Source organism: Electrophorus electricus, chromosome 6 (genome assembly GCF_013358815.1).
Source record: "Electrophorus electricus isolate fEleEle1 chromosome 6, fEleEle1.pri, whole genome shotgun sequence".
NCBI classification, from domain to species: domain Eukaryota; kingdom Metazoa; phylum Chordata; class Actinopteri; order Gymnotiformes; family Gymnotidae; genus Electrophorus; species Electrophorus electricus.
In genome coordinates, this window is record NC_049540.1 from 26,574,534 (window position 1) to 26,600,777 (window position 26,244).

General features: G+C 42.9%; 2 protein-coding genes and 1 pseudogene across 3 annotated transcripts in view; all 3 read right to left on the minus strand.

Annotated features, from left to right (window-relative positions):
• ell2 (elongation factor for RNA polymerase II 2) overlaps window positions 1-916 on the minus strand; it is a 17,404-nt gene extending 16,488 nt beyond the window's left edge. For both annotated transcript variants that reach the window (XM_035527514.1, XM_035527513.1), the window contains exon 1: window positions 744-916. In XM_035527514.1, coding sequence (XP_035383407.1) covers window positions 744-914 — 171 coding nt within the window. In that variant the 5' untranslated portion in view covers window positions 915-916. The remainder of the gene's footprint in view (window positions 1-743) is intronic.
• A 2,770-nt stretch (window positions 917-3,686) lies between these two features.
• LOC113573750 lies at window positions 3,687-5,686 on the minus strand (annotated as a pseudogene).
• A 2,985-nt stretch (window positions 5,687-8,671) lies between these two features.
• Window positions 8,672-24,449, minus strand: pcsk1 (proprotein convertase subtilisin/kexin type 1). Its single transcript, XM_035526721.1, has 14 exons — window positions 24,028-24,449; window positions 22,840-22,944; window positions 22,455-22,580; window positions 19,396-19,542; window positions 18,525-18,601; window positions 14,840-14,928; window positions 14,280-14,452; window positions 13,800-14,012; window positions 13,389-13,489; window positions 12,861-13,094; window positions 9,881-10,038; window positions 9,592-9,725; window positions 9,270-9,431; window positions 8,672-9,064 (listed from the first exon to the last, which is right to left on the minus strand). Exons 1-14 carry the CDS (start codon window positions 24,205-24,207, stop codon window positions 8,672-8,674), a joined length of 2,292 nt encoding a protein of 763 aa, XP_035382614.1. The 5' UTR covers window positions 24,208-24,449.
• Window positions 24,450-26,244: the final 1,795 nt, after the last annotated feature.

Here is a 26,244-nt window from a genome sequence, read left to right on the forward strand (position 1 = left end):
AGCTAACGCTAGCCAACCAGCTAGCTACGTACGTACTCGTTCACTGCAGTAACTTTAGGTTTACTGACGTTTTGAATTTAAAACGTCAAAGTTTAACAGCAAGTGTAGCTACATAAAACCTATCAGGACTGTTCACCGTTAGCTCACTACAGTGCGAAATGAATATAATAAATTTAAAAACTCAAATTAAGAGCAAGTACAGCTACTTAAACCCTAGCAGGGCTATTAAAATGAGATTTCTAAGATATCTACGTTAGCTAGCCTAACTAGTTAACCTACACAGAAAATAAACAAAGCTGACAATTTTCCCTTTTATGAGTTTGCGACTGATTCGTCGTAGCCGGAGAAAATTAATGAAAAATATACCAAAAATTAATGCTGTGCGACATGGAGTTAAAAGCCATCTAAGTTAACTAGGTTAGTTTGATAGTTAGCTATCTTAGCATTGCTAGCTAACTGTAGCTCCACAGCTCGGCAGTTATATCGCAGAGCTGGCACTGTCAGCAATTTAGCTCCGACATCACGATTGAATAAGTTTAAATAGCATTTTCGAAACAGTTTATGACCAAGAAGATATCTCTTAAGTCAGGAAAGAACCACAGCATGACAACTTTAGTTAACGCTACATCCTAGCTTGCGTTTTTTTTAGAGGGGGGGGGGGGGCAGCATACAGTGCGTGGCACTGCTGTCTCTTCTCCAGGTCTGAGAAGTTAACTGATGACAGACTTTTCGGGCCAACTTACCTTACAGTTTTGGTAGTTTTCCAGCGCTCGTATGGCTGTCTCTGTCAATCTGACATGCAACACGCTAATTCTGTCGGCATTGCGGCCACAATTTAGTGAATAACTCCCATCCTCGGAGAGAGCAGCCATCTTTAGCAGCCTGCCACCATAGTCCCTCTGACGGACGTGCATATAGGGACAGGCACTACTTGGAGAGGGAGGAGTTGAACACGTTTTCTCCCAGTTTGGAGAGATTACAGCAAAAGTCCTGCTCCTTTTGCCCGTCTGAGCTCATTTCAGTACTCAAGATTTCAAGGAGGGTTCTTCTGTCAGGCTGTGCGCAAATATGCCTAGGTTTCGGTGTGTTGTTGGTGATTTAAAACCTGTTCTCACTTGTCCTTGTCAGTTTCTGAACTTGGTTTGTAGGTATGCTAATATCAACACTGTTAATTTAGGCTAGAATTAAATAATGGTTATGACAGCTCTTAAAACTATTATGAGAAATTCTGAACATTATGAACACAGAATTATCTGCTTAAGTTGATACGCACTATATGATACTACTGGTTTTGAAAGAATTGCCCAGGCTGTAATTTGCAGAGCATTTTGCATCTTGTGCATTCTGAATGGTCTTTTGTAATACATAGGTTAGATAGGCAAATGTCTCATCCATGGGAGAAACCTATTGAGTACCTCTTTGTAGTAAATGAAACAAAATTCAAAGATTGTACTTCCAACCTTTCTACTGACATATAAAGTTCAGTGGTATGTCACTATACTAGTCAGGGAAGGGTTGTTTTTCAGGCTTTTGCATAGGATAAAACAAGGTTTTATCCTTGGGGTGTTTTTATGCATGTACACACACCTGCACTATCTCACAGAGTCAGTGCTGGCTGCGGTTTGATTATGTAGTGTTTTGGTGTGTTGCAGTGAATGGTACTAGAGTGGGTGTGGGGGAGGCTGTGTGAATCCACCAGATTAGACTCTACATAAACAAGGCTGCCACACCTTAAACTTTAAATGTAGTGTTTATAGTAACTGTGTATGCACAGATGCATGCATGCATATTGGCGTGTGTGTGTTGATTTAAAAGCCCTAATTAAAAGCTGCCCAGGTGTACTATGCTTCTGACATTAGAAGGTAAATCAGTCCTTCTAAGATTTCTAATACCTGTGGTACCATTTTGCTTAACCTATATAAATTCAAGTTTTGTTTCGTTGCTGAGAGAAGCTGTCATCTAATCGCAGCAGCTCAACTCCTAGATGCATGGTTTGTCATGTGACTTTTTCATTGCAGCGACTGGTAACAACCCAGTGAATCATTTACAGTATGATGATAGAGTTATGATGATTGCATGTTATTTCAGTAATAGTGAGGAATGATCGACTTTGCATTAAATTTACTAATTCCAGAAATACTATTCACAGGAGCAGTGCATAAGCTCTGGTTGCACTTGCATTAGGCCTCTGGTGTTGTACATCAAAACCTTCATCCAGTTGATGATTGTAATTGTAATTCTTCCCTTTAGATTTAAGACTAGGAAGACATTTTGATTAGTTCTTGGCTCTTCTTTCATGTTGATGACAGATCCTCTCTAAATATCTGTCAGGACTACAATAGCTGAAGATGGAGATGATTCACACGCATTAGCAGCTTTGCGTCTGATTACGTTTTGTGTCTTTGTGTTGACACAAGGGTTCATTGTGGCGAGTCATTAGTGCTGAGGACAGCTGCAGCTGAACTCTGAATGACTGATCTGCCCATCTCAAAGATCCCCTGCAGGGGGTACAGAAAAGAAAGCATGGGATCCTATCAATTCACTTAATGCCTGTTGTTTAAAATGAGTGACTCATTAGACTTTCAAGAGACAGTGCAAATATCAAGGCCTTTGCATTTGTTTCAAGTAGGAATGACTGAAAAGAAACTGAATATATTCGTTGTGATACAAGAAATAGAATTTATAGTTCTGTATCTGACATCATCACATTTATACAGTGGCTAGATCATAATCACGATTGAATGAGGTTTAGTCCTCTGTTTTGTTCAGCACAAAACAAGTGTGTGTTAGTTACATGTGTCAGTTTGGCCATGAGGAAAAAGTAAAGAAGGTGAGAGGGAACCATCTGGTATGAATCAGTGATAGGAAAGATATGGCCAAGGTAGGAAAAATATATAAAAATAGAGCAGGACAACACTGGTGGCCCACTGTGGCAAAACAAACTAAATCAGGTTGTACTTATCTTTGGTCTGCAATAACCTAAAGCACAGTACAGAATCTTGTTAAATGTGAAGGCAGATGAGCTACACACTCCAGTTCACTGCTCTGTCAAAACACACTCTGGTTCCTGTTTACAGAATGCACAGTAACTCCAAATGCATTACAGAGAGCAGTGTGTCAGAACATCCTAGCCGTCGAAGTCACAATGAGGTTGGAAAGGTTAGCGCAGGGAACATGTGTGAACAGCACTCCTCTGCTGTCCTTCCTCTGCCCTTTCCAGGGATTTAAGGATCTTGGAACAACAGCCCAGGTTAATGTTTGCCCAGCAGAGTCAGTCAAAGTGGGTACCAAGTGCATCGAGCCCTTATCAAATGAAAACACAAATGTTTGAGCCATATCTCTTAGTGGACGCAGATGGGGAGGCTGGGCTCTTGTTTACCAAGAGGAAATTTCTTTCTGTTTAAAGGAAAGGATACACAACACTCATGATTGGATTTAATTCCTGTAACTGTCAAAGGATTTAATTAAATCTGAAGAGCCTTACCCAAAGGGTTAGCAGTTTACTGGAAGTGGCAATGAGCTAATACTGGGAAAGGAAATAAAACACTGAACTTTTGTATTTCCACAAAATTTATAGAAAAATAATTTGGTTTCCATGCTTTCATACTAGAGATTCACAGCATATTGTCATCATGTACTTATTAAATCCTCTTTCTATTTGTGACATCATCTCTCCTCTCCTCTCCTTAACAAGCAATTGTATCGTCCTTCAATTTGCCTATTGCTGAGCATTGCTTGCCTATAGAATGAAGTCCCTGATTGGGTATTTGAGGTGACTCCCACCACTACTCTGGTGAGAGCACACAGGTGGGCTTGCTGTTGACCAGGTAGCGGTTCAGGTAGCTCTCCTCCAACTGCTGGGCTCGAACACCCCTTTGCTTGTCCTGCAGGATGAGTAAAGAGCAAGCCTGTGTCATGGCTAATACCTCTGAGCATAGTCTGCCATAGAACTCAGAGGTGTAGTAATAATCCCCTTCCTCGTCTGCCACATATGCCAGTCTTTCTCATAAGGGTATGAGTAACGTGGCTTCCAAAGAACTCTGGATGTAGCGTGGCTGTCAGACTCCCCAGGATCTCTGCGCCCACCATGTTTGTGAACTCCTGGTTCACGTCAACACAGTAGATGTAGTCCACCTCCTGGTGAATCTGCTTTGTAATGATGGATGCCAGCAGCCCCATGCGCCGAAGGCCGAGCATCTCCCAGCCAGGCATCTCAGCCGCAGGGATGACGTGCAGCTGCCTGGTGGGCCCCATCCTTGGGGGAGGGTCCAGGTGTCTTGACTTGTCCGTCAAAACGTAGTATGTGACGTAGACGTTGAGCAGGAAGTGGCACTCAGCGGAGGAGAGGAAGCCACGCAGAAAGCGGTTGTAGTTCCCTACTGCAAGGACTGCCAATCCAGCATGGACATGGCCACGGGCAAACTCGCCTCTACGCCTGGTGGAGGACTCGCTGTCCCCCCACACCAGAGGAGCACCCCAGGGTGTCATGATGAGAAACTGTTTGTCTTCCTGCCATGCATGCCTTACCTCTGACAGCGGGGGCGTAGAAAGTGTGGAAACTGCAACCATTCTTTCTCTGGCCAAAAAGTCTAAAGAAGAAACAATTGATACGAACACAATTCCAATAGGTTTTGCAAACTGAAACTTTTCAGTGTGTTATTGAATGAACTTTGCATGGTACATATAGGCCTAAAAAAATTGAAATGTATGTGCAATTGCATTAATATTAAAATACTGTTGGAGTTACTGTTAAAGTGACACCAATAACAGGCCTCTGCGCAGCTCGGATCTTCTACGTGTTTGACCATATTGCTGCTGCTGTAAGAGATGGAGATGATGTTCATAACATAAGCAGGAACCTGGGACTGTGCACTTACAGACCAATTCGGTGAGATCGCACACAAACAGCAAGAGCAGATGTCTCTGATTCCCACAGTAAAAACCTGTAAGTCACAACCATTTAAAAGGTTTCTATGCAACAGCATCAGTAAGTATAACACTGCATTTAAGAATGGAATAACATTAATGACTGACATATTGTCCTCATATTTAAACCATCTCTTTAATTTCCACCTGTTCACTGTCACACGTTTAATGTCACACATAAATTACATTTCATAATGTTATTTCACATGACCAAACAACTGAATGGATTAAACTGGAGCATGTATGTTTGAAACAATTGAAGGCTTTTATTTACTGTGTTCAGTATATGCCCGGTCTAAAAGCAGAGAGCTTGTTAAATCTTCAGAATGTGATGGCTATATGTGGAAAATTAGAGGAGTGCACATTATGAAGATGACCAGAAGTGGAATGCATAACCTGATTATGTCAGTCTCAACATTATTTTCATTGCGTTTGAAGAAAGGCTCCACTGGCTGAAAGCCTGAGTCTCAGGCTAGTATCTAATATAAAAACATTCTTTGGCTTAGAAGCAGTCATTCAAATTTCGGGAGTCTCATCATGTTTCCAAAAAGGAAGATAAGCACAAAGCAAGCGAACCAGGAAAGAATGAATGAAAGAGAATGATTGAGAGAGGGAGAAAGAGTAAGAGAGATAAAGAAGTCATGTAAAGAGTGAATGAAAGAATGATAGAATGAGAGTGAGAGAGAGAGAGCGGGAGATGATGAAGGAAAGAAAAGTCTCACTGACCTGAGGATAGTCTGGAGTATGGGAACAGCGCCATCTCTCTCATTTCTGTATCACTGTGTGAATTTCAGTCTCTCTCTCTCTCTCTCTCTCTCTGCTTTTCCAGTATTAATCTTTTCCCTCACTAATTTCAATCCTGATGCTCTCTCTCTTCTACCTCTCTTTTGTCTCCTTCCTCTCATGTGGAGTCTCGCGAGCCATGCTTGCGTGTTGCTCCTCTCACTCGGTTTCACTCTTCCCTCCTCATCCTTGGGGTTCAGGCGTCTGTTCCACTGGTTTTGACCCAAAGCAGTCAGATGTGAAAGGAATCCTGGCCAAAGACAGACTAGAGCAGCACTTAGAGCAGAACGTTGAACTTTGAACTTAGACCTTACCGCATTGAAAGAGTATGTCGCACCGATGCAATGGTATGCACAGTGCAACAAAAGGATCATTACTGCTAATATAAAATTCTGTACATTTGCAACTGCAATACGTGACTTGACAGAGGAGCGATGGCTTTGGTATTTAATATATTGTGCTATTTCAAAAGAAGTCACCCATTTGCATACTGCTGATTGGATCATGTGGACACAGAAACTGGAAGTTTGCATAAACAGCCTAAATAGAGCACTGAATTTTGCCCATTGCTACAAGGATATAAACAACTTCAATGACAATTCCAGGAAGGGTCGTTCTCTCTGGTTTATCTATCCAAAAGGGTTCTCATTGGTTCTGCCACAAGATGGCGCTGTATTCCTTAATACACAGCTCTTATACCCGCATATGTAATATATGTGGGAAAGTGCCTTATCCCAGTAACTCAAACTGAAGTATTATAATAAAGCTTTCCGTTCTGCTTTTGTTTCTTCCAGTGGCTTTATTGTGGGGTTTTAAATGTGTAACCACATGCCATCTCTTTTCCTGCTGTCCATATTGGATTTGCAGTAAATAAACTCTTTTTTTGCTACAGTTTTCTCTTGCAAGTCAATTACATTTGGATTATTAATGACAACAGAGCATGCAAAGGAAATTTAGGAATTTAGGCCTTCATATGTGCAATTTGTGTGTGTGTGTGTGTGTGTGTGTGTGTGTGTGTGTGTGTTGCAGTTTTTCCTTATTACTCCCACAGGAAATTCCAAAGATCTTTGACACCTATTACAGTTAGCATGCACCCCGAATCCCACACAAACAGATGACAATGCATTCACTTGCAAGATAACTTTACAGTTTATTACGATAAAATCCATATGATATATTCATACATAATTTAAACTATATCAGCTTTTGTAAACAACTTTGGACAGAAGCGTCAATCAATCAATCAACATATAAACACTGACTACACTGAAAAATGTATAAATTACAGGACATATGTAAATGCTCTTTATTCTCTCCCTCCCGCCAGCGTATCTGGACGTTCTATCAGTGGGCAGAGTAGTGGAGCCACAGATGCAGAACCAGTAAAACCAGGCCACATTCATGACACTCAATCAAAGCAGGCTTTGGAGGTACATTCCTTTGTTGTAAACATATGGACCAATGAGTTTGTTTCATTAATAAGTTTGACTCAAACGTCATTATTTACCTCATGATTGGGCAAGAATTGGGAAATTGTGGGCAAAAATACATTCAAGCTTGCTTCACTGACCACAGACAGTAATTTCAACACAACAACTGGGTTCCCTTTAGTCATGTAGATAGTTAATGTAAGAAATGATTTAAGATTTCTTAGACCGAAATAAAAAAGCCACAAAAACAAACAAAAAAAAGACTTTGACTAGGACTAGTGAGGAGCTTCCATGAGGTAAAATGATATCAAGATATATTAGGGTGCAATAATTCTTTTCTATTTATTTGCATAAATTACTAGGAATCCTTAGAAAAATAAAGCTTTATTTCATATTATGAACCTTTGTTGTGCAAAAATGGGCAGAAAACCCCTGTATTTCAATTGAATGGAGTCTAGATGTCCTAGATCTGCCTGTGATGAGAGTAGGACTCTGATAATCTGGGTTTTAACCCTGACCAGCAAAGATATTTCTCTAAGGCCTCCAAGAAGTTGACATTTGCATCCCTTGGTTCTGATGGACAGGCTAAGTGATGAAAACAACTACTTTTTAGAGACATCTTAGGGATGCCTACAGCATAGGATTACAAAGATAGGAAACCTGGTATCAGACTTCTCGTGTATCAAAATATAATAAAATAATTCTAATTAAAAAGAATAAATCTGAACTTTATCTACTCTCTGTGAGAAAGTAAAAGTTCTGTTGGTTGTATGTAGATCTGTATAGGGTTTAAGGTATTAAATTGGTGTAATAATAGTGGATTGTACGTAAATGATGGTAAGAGAGGTTGAAAAGGATTAAAATAAGTAACGTTTTGTACAATCACGTTTTGTAGCTATGTGGAATACTATGTTATCACAATGGTCCAAAGAAAATGTTTCATTTAGGTAGGACATGCAGGCAAGGGCTGTATGATGCCATCAACCACAGGCAGAGAGGGCCGAAGGAGGCGGAGGGCATGACGGGTCGTAGTATCGGTCGTGTAATGGGAAGAGCGAAGCACATGAAAGCAGCATGATGCAAACACTGCAGACAAACGGAGGCTTCTCCGTGATCTGTCACATAAACGGTCATGTGACAGGAAGCGCACAGAAGTGGCGCGCCTTGGGCAGATGAAAGTGCTTAATACTCGAGACACACGGACATCCACAAAAATATTAAGAGGCCGAATGCTTACAGACTCCGGTTATTACAAGTTCTTCCAGCTTACAGCAGTGCCAGTTATTACAAGCTCGTCTGGAAGAGCAAATGCTTTACTTCTGTGCCTGGATCTAATGGCCATCACCCTCTCGCTCATCCTCCTCTTCAGTCCTTTATTGTCTCCCCGGACACATCATGCATCATTCTACCTTGTTTTGTTTTACCTCATAACCCTTTTTTAATCCTTGCAACTACTCCTCCTCTACCTGGCCCCTCCCTTCCTCCTTTTCTTCCTGCTCCCACTCCTCCCCCACCCCCCACCCCCACCCCCCTCACTGCAGTTCTCCTTCGAGCATGTCAAACAGCGCCTGCAGAAGCCGGTCGTCTCTGTGCCGGTAGGCCCGGTCTCTGTAGAAGCTGTCGCTGTAGTCGCTGTACAAGTCGTTCTCCTGGCCCGCGTCCTGGTTGAGCCGGTCCAGAGCCTCGTACAGCTTCTGCTGAGGGATTCTGGCACGCGGCCCAGACCGGCCAGGGGGCGCCGCAGGCCGGGGATAGACGCCGGGGCTCTGCCTGTTGAAGGCTGACTGCAGGAGCCGCAGTAGGGCAATGTTAGGCTGGGCCGCAGCAAACTTCTCCGCTGGGGCAGGAGCCAGGGCAGGAGAGGAGGCAGCAACTGGACCTGGTGGATGGGGTTTCTCTGCTTTTCTGGGAGGGACATAGGCCTTCTGCAAAGCATTAGAAAACACAAAGATTAAGGGGTGGTGTCCACTATGCCCAAGCAAAACTGAGGCATGTTTATTAAGTATACAAGCTCTGCAACTACACAACATTAACTGTTTCCAGCTATAGAACTAAACCACAAAACCATGTGAGATATATCAAACACTGCACCACAGTTCATGGAGAAGACCTTGTACTTGTGGTTGTTACCTCCATCATGTCCTCCATGTGTTCCACACCCCTGCGGTCGTTCTGCACAGCGTTGTAGGACGTGTACACTCTCGGCATTTTCATGTGCTCTGGCTTCTCAGACGTCCCGTGTAGAATAAGCTTCCAACTCAATATCTCTCCCTTATTCTCCATCCGCCCCGACTGAGAGAGAGAGAGAGAGAGAGAGAGAGAGAGAGAGAGTTGGAAAGAGACATGGTTTGAGAGAGACTGAAATTCACATGGTGATGCAGGCATGAAAGGGGCATTACTGGGTATTGATATGCTTATAGAGAATCAGAGAACAAGAGGTTTTGATATTTACAGTATCAGTGATCTTCAGGGTCCAAGTGCCAGTGGGGTTCTCTCCCCAGGTGTGCACAGACATAAAGTCCCAGTTCCTGAAGCCATTAGTGGATGTGTCTCTCTCTCTCTCTGCCAGCAGCACCGTAGTGGTACCTGGTAAGGCAAACACAGTGTTTTGCATGTTTAACAGTTAGTGTGTTTGTGTTTATGCGTGCGCTTTGGTGTGTGTGTGTGTGTGTGTGTGTGTGTGTGTGTGTGTGTGTGTGTGTGTGTGTGTGTGCGCGAGTGTGTACAAAAGCCTGTCTCACCTGATGGAGATGTGAGTGTGATGTGGAGGTCTCCTCTCCGGGTATAGTCGATGCTGCCCTCCACCTGCACATGCTCCAGTGAGACAATGGAGTTGGCCTGCCCAGCACAGGCCTTAGTGGGGATCTCGATGCTGATCTCACCTGCTGCTTTCAGAGGCCTGCAACAGAGGTTTAGGCGAACCATCTTAACACATGTGTAGGCCAGACTCTGGTCTATGAAGCCTTGTGGGAGAATTTGTGGTCTGACAGAGATAAGCATGGCCATACTGCGGTCACAGTCACTTTTACACTTTTATCCCAGTACAATCGGTCAGTTGTTATTCAGGACTGTAAAGCTCCTGTGGCTGTTGGTGGTGTGAGGTTCTTTTGATTGGTCAGTGCTGGCAAACTGTTTTCAGTCAAGATAAGGCTGAAAGAAGTCTGTGCCTGGGGGATAGGAGTGGAGCTGGGAGTGGAGCTGGGAGTGGAGCTGGGAATGGAGCTGGGAATGGAGCTGGGAATGGAGCTGGGAGTGGAGCTGGGAGTGGAGCTGGGAGTGGAGCTGGGAGTGGAGCTGGGAGTGGAGCTGGGAGTGGAGCTGAGAGTGGAGCTGGGGGACTAAGGACTTACGTTTGGATAAATACCCTGTGGGCTCCTTCTCTCTCTCTCTCTCTCTCTCTCTCTCTCTCTCTCTCTCTCTGCTCCTTCTCTTCTCTCTTTCTTTATATTATAGTTTTATATATTACAGACTCCAGGTCTCTGTGGAGCATCCCATGTGCTGTGCACATTTAATAGGTTAAACCATAACTTAGGCCAAGCAAATGGTAAACCTGTGACAAAGCAGGCTGCGTTAGCATTACAGTACCTTATACGGGTGACATTCTCATGATTTATGCTGGGTTATGCAACAGAATTTGCTCGTTCTAACATATTTGTTGATTACAATTTGGAGTGAGACAAATGTTTTTGGTTTCACAGGCATTAAACCTTTGCCCACACCTATTTCCTTTGCTGGTTGTAGGTAAGTGGGGCAGGGGTAAATGAATATAGTAACAGAAACCCCCTACACATGCAAGGCTAAAATTCATGGAGAGCATGCTGTGTGCATACCTATTGTATATTTACAAGTGTATTCTCATTTACTCTTCCAGAACACAAGCTTTTTACATCACATGCTTGTTACATACATTCATGTTTTAAAGCTTTCCTTTTTATGCCTGGTGGATAATAATCCCCCATTGTGGACAGGAATAGTAGGATTTTCTCTGCATGTGCTGGAATAGATATGTAAATGAAAGAGAGAGAGAGAGAGAGAGAGAGAGAGAGAGAGAGAGAGAGAGAGAGAGAGAGAGAGAGAGAGAATGATAGTGAGATGAGAGCTGTGAATCACATAATCCCTAAGGATTACAGTGGGGTGTTACTGGGTGTGCCGATAAGAAGAGTTAGGATGTACCCAGAACGCATGTTTGATGGATGTCCCAAAAAACAGACCCTCACAATGAAGAGTGTGGTGGTACTATGCATCAGATACATGTGTTAGAGCAGGCAGAGCACACCATGTAGCAACATGGTTCTCTCATGAAACAATGGCATAGATTGTTTCATGGTTTGGTTTGGTATTAGTGACACAGGGTACCCAAAGTTAACTGAGGTTAAATCCCAGTGGTGATGCAGAGAAGCAATCTGCTCATGTATTCTTCCTCTTTGCTTTGAATTTTTCTGAAAACTAAATGCTGAACTCAATGTTCCTTAGTGACATCACTGTCACAAAAACCATAACAACAACAACAAAAAACATCAAGCCACTTATAACTATTATGATATTATTTGCTGGTGGTGTAGTGCTGGTGGCATAGAGCAACCATTAATGATGTCAGTAGGACTAGGTGTGGCCTTAGTCACTAGGGAGGCCAACCTGGGTTTCCATTTAATAGGTATGCTGTTAGTTTAAAAGTGCGCTTGAAAGGAGGTGGGGCTGGGATGCTAGACCTCAAAGTTGAGCCTTCTGGAGGCATCATGGGCTGAATTCAGTGAAACACTGATGAAGGGAGGTGCCTAGCTGAAGAGCTTGTGATGTTGTGGGTTCTGGTATGAAGTGAGTGGGCTGGACCTGTGTGAAGCTCTAATGGTTTAGCACAAGATATTTGACATCTTATTCTGTGTTGAATTACAAGTGATCCAGTCTAATAATGCATACATAAAGCCCACATGTGCAGACACGCACACATACGCATTCATTAACTCTCAGATTACACCTTAACATATTTGTTGTTTAAATATAATGTGGGGACACATTATGTGTCGTAGATGGCCTTAAATGACAACAGATAGGGCCAGATGACTGCAGATGGAGTTATTGTCATGGTACAGCCCTTCACCCCAAATGTCTCCCCGAATGTGTTTGTGTATGTGCGTGTGCGTGTGTTTATGTGTGCTTTCGTGTGTATGGTCACGCCCTCCCTGTGTTTCACACCTGCTCCTCATTGTGCATCATTAGTGTGCATGTATAAGTCTTGTGTTTGCATATGAGTGTTGTCCATGTTTAACCCGGTTAGCGTGCTAGCCACGCGTCCGTCTTTGTTTTGTGCTACAATAAAACATTTTGTTGTGTTTTACACGACTCGTCCCCGCATCCTGCTTTGCCTCACCATGTCACAGTTATCCCCTGTATGAGATGACATGAAACTAGATTGTCAACAAGTTCTGACAAACACACACACACACACAAAAAGGATGAAATATTACAAGAAAGCTGGTTTCTGCATTGTATGAAGGAAATGTTGGTTCATGTAGAATGAATAAGACCAAAAACACTTAACTGGACCGTTTAAAACAAATAAACTAAAGCTTGTTTTGATGAGATGGCTGGCACAGGAGTGAGATACCTTAGCTAGCAGACAGCTGCTACATTAGTGTAGGTAAATGTTTTTCCCTGTAGCTTTGTTGTTAAACTCTACTAAGTGCAGCTGATTTGAAAATGTCCATGAGAATAAAGTTTTACCTGGGCTGGAAGGCATCGTCTCTCACAATGCACTGCTTCTTCTCAGGCACATGTCTCCACACTTTGGGGTCAGCCAGGTCCACGAGGGCTTTGGCGTTGAGCAGGCCAAAGCCAAAGCGGCTGTTAACCATGAGTCCAGCGCCGTTCCGCTTCCAGCCAGGGTTGCTGGCCAGAGGGTCAAATTCAGACGTCCACACCACCAAGTGCTGTAGGTCCCTCCAGGTTAGGTCAGGACTGAAACCAGACAAATACACTTCCTGTCAGACCAAGCTCTGTGCCGTCCTGAAAGGCTGTGCTCTACAGGAGTCTACTACTGAATCAGCATTTGTAGGTGTTGTTTAAATCTTACAGCAGCTGATGTTTAATTCCTACAGTAATTAGGCAAAAGGTTTTAGTTACATATTTGCTAAGCTTTGTTGAACTTGCACTGGACACTAGTGTGATTATAATTTAACACTATAGCGGGTTCTCTGTATGGGTGTGTTCAGCAAATAATATCAGTGCTATTATGAAGGTGTCCGTACATACTTCTGTTCCAAAGCCAACGCAAATATCCCAGCTGCCAGCGGAGCAGAGGCCGATGTTCCAGTGTGTGTCTCTGTGCATTCGTTGTGCAAGTCAGCACTAGTCTGCAGAAAAACATGGGCAGTAATGGGTTTAGTGCATAAAGTGAGAGAACAGAGAAAGTCCATTAAATACTTCCCTTTTAAAAATAGAAATAGATTTAAAATAGAAAAGTAGTAATATTATAACAGTAAAACTAAAACAGAGACAGAGATATACTGATGAGTAGTGAATCAAGCTATGACAAGCTATGACCACAAAATGGCCAAACTCACCCTTATAGGATTATGATATTTTTATTAAGACAGTCTGCTGGCTTAAATCCAAGCCTGAGAATCTGAGCATATGCGTGTGGCTGGGAGTAATGGAACTCACGATCCTCTGGTCGGTGTAGTCTCCGCTGCTGTAGGCAGTAGCGAGGGTGGAGGAGCATTTTTCGGCATACCAGGGCGAGAGGCCCTGCTGCGACGCGCTGCTGATGGAGATGGTGTAGATGCTGTCCGTGTAGCCATCGCAGTCGCAGTTATCTCCCTGACGTCCGCCGTTCCCTGATGCCCACACAAAGATGGAGCCCTTTCCACCACGGCCCTGGAGGAAGAGCTCATGTGAGTGTTAAAGTTGGACCTAGTTTGCTAATGACTGGCTTGGATGCTGTCATTGTCGTCTACTTTTGACCAGGGCTTTGTCAGGGCACATTGACCACAGCACTACAGCGGTGTTTACATTGAGCCTTTACGTCCACCCTCATTCTGCAGTTATACATTCATGCTCCAGTAGTACATATGTAACCAAGAGAATGGAGGATATTCTTTTCTCCTGCTAAGTAATAGTACACTACAAGTCTACATCTCTCACCTTCTGAATACTGTACTCAAAGGCTTTCTGAGCCAGACGCCCAGGGCCTTCCACTGTTTTCCCATCATCGTTAGGCCCCCAGCTGGCACTGTAGATGTCGATGTGGTCTGGGTTAAACCCTATAGAACTTGCCTCAATGGCATCTGTAACAATACCATCTAGCATTCGGATTCCTGTGGAACAAAAAAGAGGCTCAGAACATGGAGGCGATTAAAAACGCTTCCCAAGAGGGAATGCCTCCATGAAGTTTCCATTTATTTCTATTTATACCAGCACTGAGTTTCTATTTATACCAGTATGTTCTTTTAGACATTTACAATTAGAATACTACTACCAAACCACTTTCAATTTAGTCACACCAGTTCCAAGCCATACTAGAAAACACTTTTAATGGGCATGAAAGGTGCACTGTGCGTTTGTTTGTTAGTTTGGGTCAGACCATTTATGTAATCTGTTGTTATAAAAACGTTTAGTCTGACAAAGTGCACCACACACACCCCTTTTCTCTAGCACCCAACATCTCTGCGTTTTGACTGATGAAACATCTACAGATCTCCTACCTCCAACCTTGGAGTTGTAAGCCACTCCGACTCCACATTTGTTGTTATCAGCCTGCATGGCGATCTCGCCTGCACACCTTGTGCCATGTCTGAAGACACAGAACAAGAGAACTGGGTTCAGTTGAATTCGATTTCCATTCAAATTTATTTGGTATAGCGCTTTTTGCAATACATGTTGTCACAATGCAGCTTTATGGAAATCACATACATAGAGAATCCAGGTTCAGGCACCTAATGAGCAAGCCAAGGTGACAGTGGAAAGGAAAATTCCCTGAGCAAAAAAAAGAAACCTTGAGAGGAACCAAGACTCAGAAGGGGAACCCATATGCAACTAAGAACACATAACGATTATAGTTGCTTTAGCTTTACTTATAAGAGTAGATTAAAAGCCTTAAAAAATGACAAACATGACATTCATTGGGCCTTGAGAACATTTTATATTTTATACAAGATACAAATTGTCGAAAATGATCGATGTCACTGCACAAGAAGTGAATAGACAACTTGGCTATGTGATAACATCAGACAGCACAACAAGCCTTAGAAGATCAGGGCCCTGGCTCCCAAAATCTTCAGTGTTAATATCATCTTAAATGAAAGAGAGAGCGATAACCTGCGTCCAGAGGCATACTTGCTCTACCATTTAATGATGTTCTTTGAGCTACAGCACTTTTGGGAAACTTGGCCGAGGTGAGGGCAATTGTCTCAATTTAGTTTGACAGAAAGCTAGCAGAATAAAAAGTCTTATGCAAATTTTGTTCATGTCTAAAAAGAAACTGCTAAATATTACAAAAGTGGCGAGTCAAGCAGGGGGTTGCCAAGTAGAGGTTTGCCAAGGCACCCTGCAAGCATCTATACTTGGCCCATTACTGTTTAGTGTCACGGACTGCTCCTCCCCCCGTAGTCATGCGGTAAGGCCCGAAGCGTGCAGGGGGATGCACAAATGTACTGTGTCTTTGTTTTTGTAACCACGCTGCCCGGGATTGCACACACGTGTATAGGGTTTAATTTTAATGTCTTGTGTGTCTATTTAAACACCTGTCCGTGTGTGCTCCCTTTGGTGATCATCGTCACTATGTATGTGTTACTGCTGATCTTTGTAGCTGTAACGATGGTTTGTGTAGTTCCTGTTAATCTGTATGTGTCTTCGTTTAATGTTAGATGTATAGTCATGTTTACTGTAGGTGTTGTGTGTGAGTGCCACCTTTGGCATTTGTGTTTAATGTTAATAAATGTCTTGAACCGTCGAGGAAGTCTGTGCGTCCTGCCCCGCACCCTGCGGCACTCAGGCCACCGATGTTACATCTAGTATTTGCGTTGCCTTTGGGGCATATCATTAGGAAATTTGGCTTGAGCTTTCAATTTATGCTGATGGCACCCAACTTGGTCTCCATCAAATAAAAGCCTGCATGCAAAGTAATTTTCTTCAGGTAAATTCTTTTAACTGGCAAACACGTGATACTTTTAACTGGCAATATATCCTTAAATCACATATGTCATATATCATTTTCTCTCACCTTCTGATGCTGAGAAACTTGCCTTTGTTTCCTGACAGTTGGACTATTGTATTGCTTTTTTTTTTTTTTTTGCTGAGCTACCTTCTAAATCTCTCCAGAGACTTCAGTATGTGCAAAATTGTGCTGCCAGGACATGCACGTCCTCTGACAGATATTGCTCCTGTACTGCTGAGCTACACTAGCATCCTATGCAAGCTCATAGTGATTTTAAAACTGTTATTTCAGCATATAAACCTGTCCATGGTTTAGCCCCAGTTTCTCTCTGTGAACTAGTGAAGTCAAACTCCTTCTTGCTCTTTACACTCTTCTAGTTGTCTCACTCTATAGCAGGCCTGCTTGCAAACTTATATCCATGAGTGAGAGATTTTCCCTGTAGAGCACCTTGGTTATGGAATGCTCTGCCTGACCCTATTAAAAATGCTTTGGATTGCTTAAAAAAGTTAATTAAAACTCATCTTTTTAGTTTGGCCTTAATGTTTGATATTTTGTTTTGCTTCTTTCTGTTGCTGGTTTGTAGTATTTAGAGTTTACAAAAATCACATAAATAGAATTTCTTTTATTATTATTATTGTTATTATTATTATTTTTATTATTATTACTATTATTTTTGTTGTTTTTATTATTATTGTTTTTATTATTATTGTTGTTTTCATCATTGTTGTTATTATTATTATTGGTTTTATTATTATTGTTGTTTTCAATTATTATTATTATTATTGTTGTTGTTGTTGTTGTTTTCAAATATGCGCTGGGCTAAATCTCCTTACCTGTTAATGACTGAGTTCTGTTTTTTCATGATTTTCTCTCCTATTCATGTAAAATCTCTTTTGGGCATAAATGGACTGTCGACAAATTCTGTATTATGTATGCAATTACAGTACTGTGAGACTGTTGGCAAAAGAGTGCACTGGAAGTTAAGAGGAAATATGTTGTGAGTGTGTGTGTGTGTGTGTGCGCGTGTGTGTGTGTGCGTGCGTGCGTGTATGTGTGTGTGTGCGTATGTGTGTGCACGTGTACGTGTGTGTGTGCATGTGTGTGTGTGCGTACGCATATGTGTGTGTGCGTACGCATATGTGTGTGTGTGTGCGTACGCATATGTGTGTGTGTGCGTGTGTGCGTGCGTGAGTGTGCGTGCGTGTGTGCATGCGTGCGTACGTGCGTGTGTGCGTTTGCACGTGTGTGCGTGTGCGTACGCATGTGTGCGTGTGCGTGCGCGTGTGTGCGTGTGTGTGTGTGTGTGCGTGCGTGTGTGTGCGTGCGTACTCATGTGTGTGCGTGTTTGTGTGTGCGTGCGTGTGTGTGCGTGTGGGTGCATGCGTGCGTGTGCGTGTGTGCATGCGTACGCATGTGCGTGCGTGCATGTGCGTGCGTGCATGTGCGTGCGTGCATGTGCGTGCGTGCATGTGCGTGCGTGCATGTGCGTGCGTGCATGTGCGTGCATGTGTGCATGCGTGCATGTGTTCATGTTTGCATAAAGCCTCAGCAGCTAGTTTCCATCGTATGAGTCACTCACAGGCATTGTGTGAGAGACGGAGGCAGCTGAACTCATGACAAGCGGAGAGATAATGAGTGCTTTCCATTTTATTTAGCCACCTATGACAGTTTCTAATTGCTGACCAACTCAACACCAACCATATTGCACTTGCTGCATGACTCCATGACATCATATATCAGTTGTTTCTGCTTTATCTTAAAAACAACTTAGAAATGTTCTCGTCATTCAATAATCACTGTCTCTTCGCAGCTGATCTTTAGCAGGGCGGATTTGTTTTTAATGTAAAATGCCTTCTGACAACTGACACAGCCCCAGTGAGACAACACAATCACAGTATATAGACTGTAGCATGATTGCAGGTTTACGTATTTAAATCCTACTATACAAGAGTGTAAGAGAAGTATCTAAGAGGGGGAGTGGATTACTCAAGTTCTGTTACGGATGCCCAGTCTTCCTAGATCAGACTTACTGACACCCTGAGCACAACCTCTTAAACATGGCTTTCACTGTAGACACGCAGCACTGACAGTAAAACGGCTTCTGACAGCGGTGATCCCTGTATCCTGTATCCTGCATCCCTCTATCCCTGTCCTAATTCTACACTACCAGCTCAAAGGACTTCATATTCATTCTTCTTAAGGCATTAAAAGGATTATGATAGCAAGTCACTTACTTGTTCTCATTAGTGGAGTCATATCTAGGAAAAGGATCTGGATCGTTGTCGTTGAAATCATAACTGGCTGCAGGATCCTGGAGGACAGAGAGTTTTTACTTGAAGAACATCAAATTATCCACCTTGCTGAAGTACAGACATGTTATCAGTAATGGGTCCTCTGGCTAGGCAGTTGTGGGTCATTCTTTAACACAAACATGTTAGTAAGACACAAATGGATTCTGTTGTGGGGCTGATTTACTGAGCACAGATTAGGCCCAAATTACTCTGAGACCAGCGCTAATCTTGATCTGGGAAAGCAGCCTGGAATGTTTCTGGAATGTGATGCTTGAGTAAGACGGAGGCTGTGCAGCAGAGACACTAAAGGCCTTCTGACTGAGTAAAGATAATTACAGAGTACTACAGCTCCATCTGTGTGGAGACTCTCCATCTCTGCCTCCTTCAGCGCGCGCGCGCGTGTGTGTGTGTGGGTGTGTGTGTACATATGGTGTGCACTCAGCTGTTCTCCTCCAGCCTCAGCAGTTTGTAAACAAAATCACAAACAGAATAACTGCTCCTGCAGCAACCCAGTAGGTCTGAGTGTTAATATATTACACATATTTGAAATGTTCAATTGAGACATATTTCACTTGGTTCCTACTGAGACAAGCAAGCTTTCTCCAAGGTTTGACATTGCAGACATGTGGACAATATATATGTATTTTCTCCTGTGCTAATACTGAATGTCTTCAACAAGCAGTTTTGCACACTGCGGCGGTAGTACTAGATGTCGCTATGGATTCTCTAGTGTGGTCAGTGGTAGGCATCACCATGGAAACGGCTATATGGTGTTCTAGTGGTAGAGTGGGTGTTGCTATGGTAACAATCTTACGTAATTGGGGTAGATGTCTGTGTGGTTCCACTCCAGGCCATCGTCCAGAACGGTGATGACCACGCCTTTGCCTGTAATGCCTTTCTTCCACACAGGGATCACATGGAGGTCCAGCTTTGGCAGAGACGATGACGTCCGTGTGTCTTGCTGGAGGGGGGAGAGCCGGAAAGAGGGAGAGATAGGGAAGGAGAGAGAGAGAGAGAGAGAGAGAGAGAGAGAGAGAGAGAGAGAGAGAGAGAGAAGAAAGGAGGGACACAGTTGTAGTGCGTGCCTTTGTACGCAAGAGTATATTGATACTGTGTTACGTGCGTGTGTGTGTGTGTGTGTGTGTGTGTGTGTGTGTGTGTGTGTGTGTGTGCGCGCCTTTCTCCACCGTGCGGAATTCTGCATGTCTGGGGAGGCTGTATAATATACCCAGTGTACACAAATCCTAAAAGACCTTCTGCTTCACAAATGAAAAGACCCTCCACAAATCACATCCATTAGCCACTCTAAAGCAGGACACCCCTTGTTTGAAATGAAGTGCGAATGGCATAATCTTCCATGTTGACCTTTTTGAAAAATATTCATTGTCCTTACTGAGGCACCAGGACCGGTCTTCTCTAGACAGGTAATTAGCTGTTTATTAGCCAAAGTGTGTTCGGACATACAATAGTGCTGAGCAATGCAAAGAAAATCAGCTCGATGAAAGGCATGCACAAAAAGCTAAGCATGGAAGGTAGGAGGAGTGCTCTCGTGGGTGTCAGTGGTTTAAAAGTGGTTAATAGCCAGAGAAGAGAGTAGAGGAGCATGGCGGTGTGAGGCAGCCCAGGGGCCATGGTGAGTCAGAGCTCATGGAGACTACGCATAGATGGGGTACGCACAATGACCCTTGGCCATGACTCATAGCTGAGACGTAGAAGGAGGCAGAGGAGTGCAGATATATGTTAGATAGGAACACACATATCAGAATTATGGGAAATCAGGAAGTGACACCAAACACACCAAAACACAACAAATTAGCATTTCCATATGGTGCAGTGCATTCAGGAATGTGGACATGCCACTAATGGAGCAAAACTACATCTCCTAGTGCCTCTGATACGGCCTGCAGTTTTATTCTGTGATCACTGGCTCTAAAGAATTAGCAAGCACCCAAACACACACTCATATGTACCACACCCACCCAATTACTGCACTCAGCTCTTGAAATAGAGAGAAACAACTTATGAGTCATCCCTGATTGAATTATCAAGCATCCTCTCTAAAGAACCATAAGGTATTGCATTTGCCACGCTCTCTCGTTCCTTCTCTCTCTCCTCCTCCGTGATGATCTATCTTTTCCTTCTGTCCTCACTCCATCTTAGCACATCCTCTGTCTCATCTCCGTACCTCTCACGTCATCGTCCCTCTCTCACAAACCCAGCCCCCTCTATGCACCACTGCACTACATCGCCTACGCGGAGACATTACACACACACACATGCAGGCACACACACATACGTGCAGGCTCACACATGCATGCACAGACACACACACACATGCTGGCGCATACACGTGTACACGAGCACACACAAAAGAGGTTCTTTTTGAAAAAAAAAAAAAAATCACTTGCAATTTATTAGAATAAACCTCTTGCAATAAGTTCAGTACTGAAAGTGCAATTGAGATGTATGGTAACTTTCGCTTTAAATGAAATCTCATGGTAGTAATCATTGGCTACAGCAGAAGTGGAATCACCCATGAGAGATTCTATCAAGAGTCACACAGTAAAGGTCTTAATCAGGTGGTAGAGATTCTACACACTCAGAGCAGGTGTTGGGAGGTGGACTGCCCTGTTGATTTGGCAACACGGGAACAACTAATGACAAGGCCAGCAGGACGTTTATGACTGAATGAATTAGGATCACAGACAGTTACAAGGGAAACAAATTGTGTTATTATGGGTGACTCAGATTTTCTAATATCCTGTTTTTAAACCATAAAATAAAGAATGTTATACAAGGCCCCATGTACACAAATATGACCAGTATATATACACACATACACCCCCCCAAACACACTGTTTATAAACAGCAGAAGAAAGGCACTGATAAAATGTAAGCTTGGATAATATGTATGTAACATAGGCAGAATTCCGATTCGTAACAGTAGGTCATAGCTCAGGACATCGGTGGATGTAATTCATATCTGAGAGAAATAGGACAAATCTGAGAGAAATTTGTATCTGTGCTGCATGGCTTCTGTAAGATAACCGCACAGTACTAAAAACAAATTCGGTCTTTACATTTGATGTGTTGCTTTAGTTTTCAAAAGGCTTCTTCTCGCCTACATATGCAAAGACCAAATACACTTTATGGCAGTATATTTTCCCCTACCTCTGCTCCCCTTTAAATCTTTCTTACTGCCATGCGCTACATGTATGTCCCGACTGCCATACGTGGATCAAAGTCCATGTAGTCACAGGGTCGTTAGGGCCTTGTCTGCTCAGCTATCAGTTCCGAATGCTGGTGGAAGACAGAGCTTCTAGAGCACTACTGCTACACTACACTAACCCAGAACACAGCCCTGGAGGGAACACTGGCCCAGTAACGAAGAGCCAGGACTCTTCGTCTCTGAAAGAAGAGTCAATTCATTCACCTGCTCAAGCCTTGATTTCCATGGACAGCCAGTATAAAGACCCTCTTTTGTTTCTACTTTGCTATACATTTACCCATTTTCTCCAAATTTGGTTTTAGTCAGTTATCTGTCATGTAGGTCTTTCCAGTATCGCTATCAGTGTGATCAACACGTCTCGTTATCACTATCAGAGAGCTCAACACACATTAGTTCTGAATGATTCAGTCCTCACACCCACTGAGGTGTGGCCTGAGCCTAAGGATCCCCAGCCATGTAGCATATGGCACTGCTGAGACTCAAACCTGAATCCCAGTGGTTGTGAGAGTTTCAGTGATATGGTTGTATCAGGGATCATAATCCAGGAGCCAGCACAGAGGAACTAAGAAAGGCTCTAAGAAAGAATGAGGTTCTACCATCGAACACTCAAAGTCATTGAGTTGGGCCAACCCAGGGAAACTTACCAAGTACCACTGCTGGTTCCACATAGGATCATCAAAGAGTTTGTCCACAGAGCAGTCTTTACATTCTCCCACAAGGGGAGCACGTTTGCTCCGCCTCTTTTCATATTGTTGCTCTGCCCAAGACACCTTCAAAAAGACATTGAAACAGTCAGTAAAACATCTGTGTGTAAGCTTAAATACACACATATGAAAAATGCACAAGAATATACACAGGCTGGTAAACTAAACTCTTCTTTATTGAGCTCACTGATGGTGCATGAAATCAAAAATTACTAAAATGATAATCTTTCATCAATGCTTGAATGCACCAAATAGGTTTGTAGAGAGACCTTCTGTGCCTCTCATCGAGACCTCCATCAGCACAGTACAGCTGTAAACCCCTTACCCTGCCATCTTCTGACAGCCTTTTGGTGATATGATCTGCGCTCCTTTTGGCCCTGCTAGGATGACTGCGATGTTTGAACAAATAATGGTTTTCTAGCGACCCAATCTGCAGAATGGATAAAAACGAACAGGCTGCATAAGAGGGTAGTCTGTTGAAGTGGAGGATTCATTTGGAGGCTAAATTAAGCTTGATGTAAATGATGCATTTTCCATGTCTGGTTTAACCAACCCGAAAATACTTCATCCAAGTGCTTGATGGCAGACCTAGTGGTATTCATAATGGCCTATTTTATTCCAAGCTCCAACAAAGCAAAAACAGGCTGTTGGTTATTGCTTGCAGGGGAAACCTTTAAATTACATTTCCTGAAGCAAAGATTCAGCTTCAGTCATTCAAAGCCAGCACTGAAAAGGTTAATTGTTGTGCACCGACACCTGACAGTGGAATAAATGAAGTCATAGAAAAAAGGTAAAGTATATTGTTATGGGGTCCTTTCACCAACGCAATCCATCACAAACACCTGTTCCTGGCTAATGTAGCCAGAAAGTCAGTCCAGCGTGAAGGAAAGCAAACTCTAAAATCTTTTAACTCAAGCTACACATTTTGTCAATGCAGAGCGCAAGATCACAAGTCTTGGAATGCATTTTAATTTTTACAGTGACGTACATACAATTTTAGGTTTATAACGGTTTGTGTTTAGAAAATCAACATGGCCCTCGAGAAACACACAAAGTAATAAGCCAACCTGTGGATTTTTTCACTTGTTCACATTACATTTATTATAATGGTCTTATCCCTTTATGTCGTCCAGATAGGAGACATGTTACAGGAGAAAAACGATCACTAGCCAAATGAAAGATTTTTGTGATTTGCCTCCAAATCAAGTTTTTGTATCCGCCTACGTTTTCAGAATGAATGCATCAGAGGGTAACCGTTTTATCACACCAGCCTGCATTCATTTAATTCCAAAAGAAACAACAACTCGCGTCAATCTAACTAAATTACAAGGGACTGCAACATATCGTCATGCATTATACAACCACATGAATATGCAATAATACGTGAAACATGCATTAGAAAAGACGTTTGGACCCGATGTAACCAACACCAGCCCTGGAGAGAGGCGTCGCTTGTGACTTAAAATCAACAGACGCTGTTTAGTGCGATTTGGGAGATGTTTCTGTCGCCTACCTGTCTGACTAATTCGTAGTCTAGCTCGCTGGCGATTGCTCGGGCAGCCGCGAGTCCTCCAGGAATCTCGACCGCCCATTCGTTGAGGTACTGCCTGTCTGAGGCTTCCACACAGCAGAAGATTGAACAGAGAATCGCAAGAGTACCGCACATCACCACCGGACGACATCTTACTTCCATCTCAGATCAATTGCCACTAATTAGAAAACCGGTTGTGCTGACTCCTTTGCGATTGTTACGCGACGTCTAACTAAATATATAAATATATAAATAATAAAAACGGACTAAATCAAGGAAACAAATAGCAAAATTTGAGGCTTTTGACTTTTGTTTTTTCTTTAGAAAATCCTTTGACATCTATATTCGAAGACAGGATTCTGTTGCAGCATGGACGTGTAATTGAACCAGCATGGAAAGCTACCAATGAGTGAGTCGTGAAAGGGAAGGGATGTTTACACGTCAAATTACGAAAAGCTCTGACGTCAATTTCTACCTGGGGTAGGATGCTCTGGTCCAGTGGGGACGGGCGGGGTACGTGCGCGTCGAAGAGGAGGAGAATTTTGATCTATAAATAACTACGCCGCCTTTTCGAGGTGAAGATGGCAACCTACTGGAATTTATGTTTAAGAATACAAGGCGTATATTTTTCATGTACAATTTTTTTTTTTTATAATTGTAAAGCTGTTGATAATTCTATCAGTTATTAACATTCTAGTAATTATATCCTCTGGTAAGGAAAAAAAAACTCATCATATGTTATCGAAGAAATGTGCATCGACAAATCGTTTCAGCACCACAACATTGAACAGTTCCTCCCTAATGACTGGACACGAAAGGGGTAATAGCGCAAGCTCGCTGGTTCATGGTGTCATAATTACCATAACTGATTTTATACATATATTTTTTCATAAAAATAAAACCAAACCAAGGTTGCACTTAAAATGTGAACACATCAGCATATTAAATAACTGATTTCATTATGTCATTGTATTATGTCAGCGTGAATTCAGGAAGGCGGCTTTTTAAAAGGAGAGAGCACAAGCAGCAGGCTTCTGAATAGGCAGGCAGACGCAACCCGTGCTTACTGAATGGCACAAAGGTTCCGGCAGTGTGGACTATCTGCATACTCCCGCAGACACTCGGCCCGAAACACGGAGACTGTCCAGGAGCGACAAAACGTAGAAGGAAAACAATTAACTTCAATCATTTATGATATCGAGACCCTTTTGTAATAGTGATTTTTTTTCACAAGCCGGCCCCCTGCTCACCGTATCCGCTACGTCTTATAGGCCTAGATAAACTCTGATTGCCCGCATTTAATTTATGTCACAGTGAGTGCAGCGTGGTATAGTGCTGTGCTAAGAGCACCGGACAGGTTCTTAAGCAAACAACACAGCAGCCCCACTAAACAGCTGCTATCAGTCCCTACCTGGCAACACCTGTGTGCATTGGAGCAGCTGGTAACACTGCCTAGCATTGATGACTTTGCACTGGAACATGTTGCAACATTGGGATTTCACAGCATATGGAGAATGAAGACATTGTTCCAGAAACAGTACAGACATCTTCGTACAAACCGTGGTGAAATATTTTGGCCAACCACTGGACAACAGCCACTGCACAACCAGGGTGTGAGCAAACTGATATACTTCCTACTGAGTCAATGACCAGAGAATACTCATTTACTACTTCCATGGATTGTGTTGAGGTTTGAATGGGTTTTTTCCTAATTGAGTATTTTCCTAAACATGGGTTCAGTGATGCAGAAACCTAGCTTTCCAAGGAAACTTATAGTTAATTACAGGAACAGCAGGGCTTTTTTTTCTCTCTCTCTCTCTCTCTCTCTCTCTCTCTCTCTCTCTCGCACATGCACACGCACATGCACACGCACACGCACACAGAAGCAAACAAATATCTGTAAAAAAAAACATATTAGTCAGTCAAGCTCACTACCCTCTGATCACGGCGGTTTTTCCACTGCTCTTCGCTGAATCTCTGTGAAAAGAGAACATCAGGAATATTAGACTAGACAAGTGTGTAATGGTGCATAAAATAATCCACATAACATATAAATCTGAACCCATAATGGTTGCTTTGTGTCACAGCAGGAAATGAGAGATCTAGTACAGGAGTTGCTCTGTGTCTCAATACTCTGCCCTGTGTGTACATTGCACTAGAGTGAATGGTATGGAAAATAAGGGGAGAAATTGTAGTATA

What these genes read in the sequence shown, in the direction of transcription:
- pcsk1 (XM_035526721.1), bottom strand. Translation starts at nt 24,207, where the DNA reads ATGGAAGTAAGATGTCGTCCGGTGGTGATGTGCGGTACTCTTGCGATT. An exon ending in GACGATGCCTTCCAGCCCAG is followed by an intron (nt 10,039 to 12,860) that starts GTAAAACTTTAT and finishes CCTCTGTTGCAG; the next exon opens with GCCTCTGAAAGCAGCAGGTG. An exon ending in CACACTCACATCTCCATCAG is followed by an intron (nt 9,726 to 9,880) that starts GTGAGACAGGCT and finishes TTGCCTTACCAG; the next exon opens with GTACCACTACGGTGCTGCTG.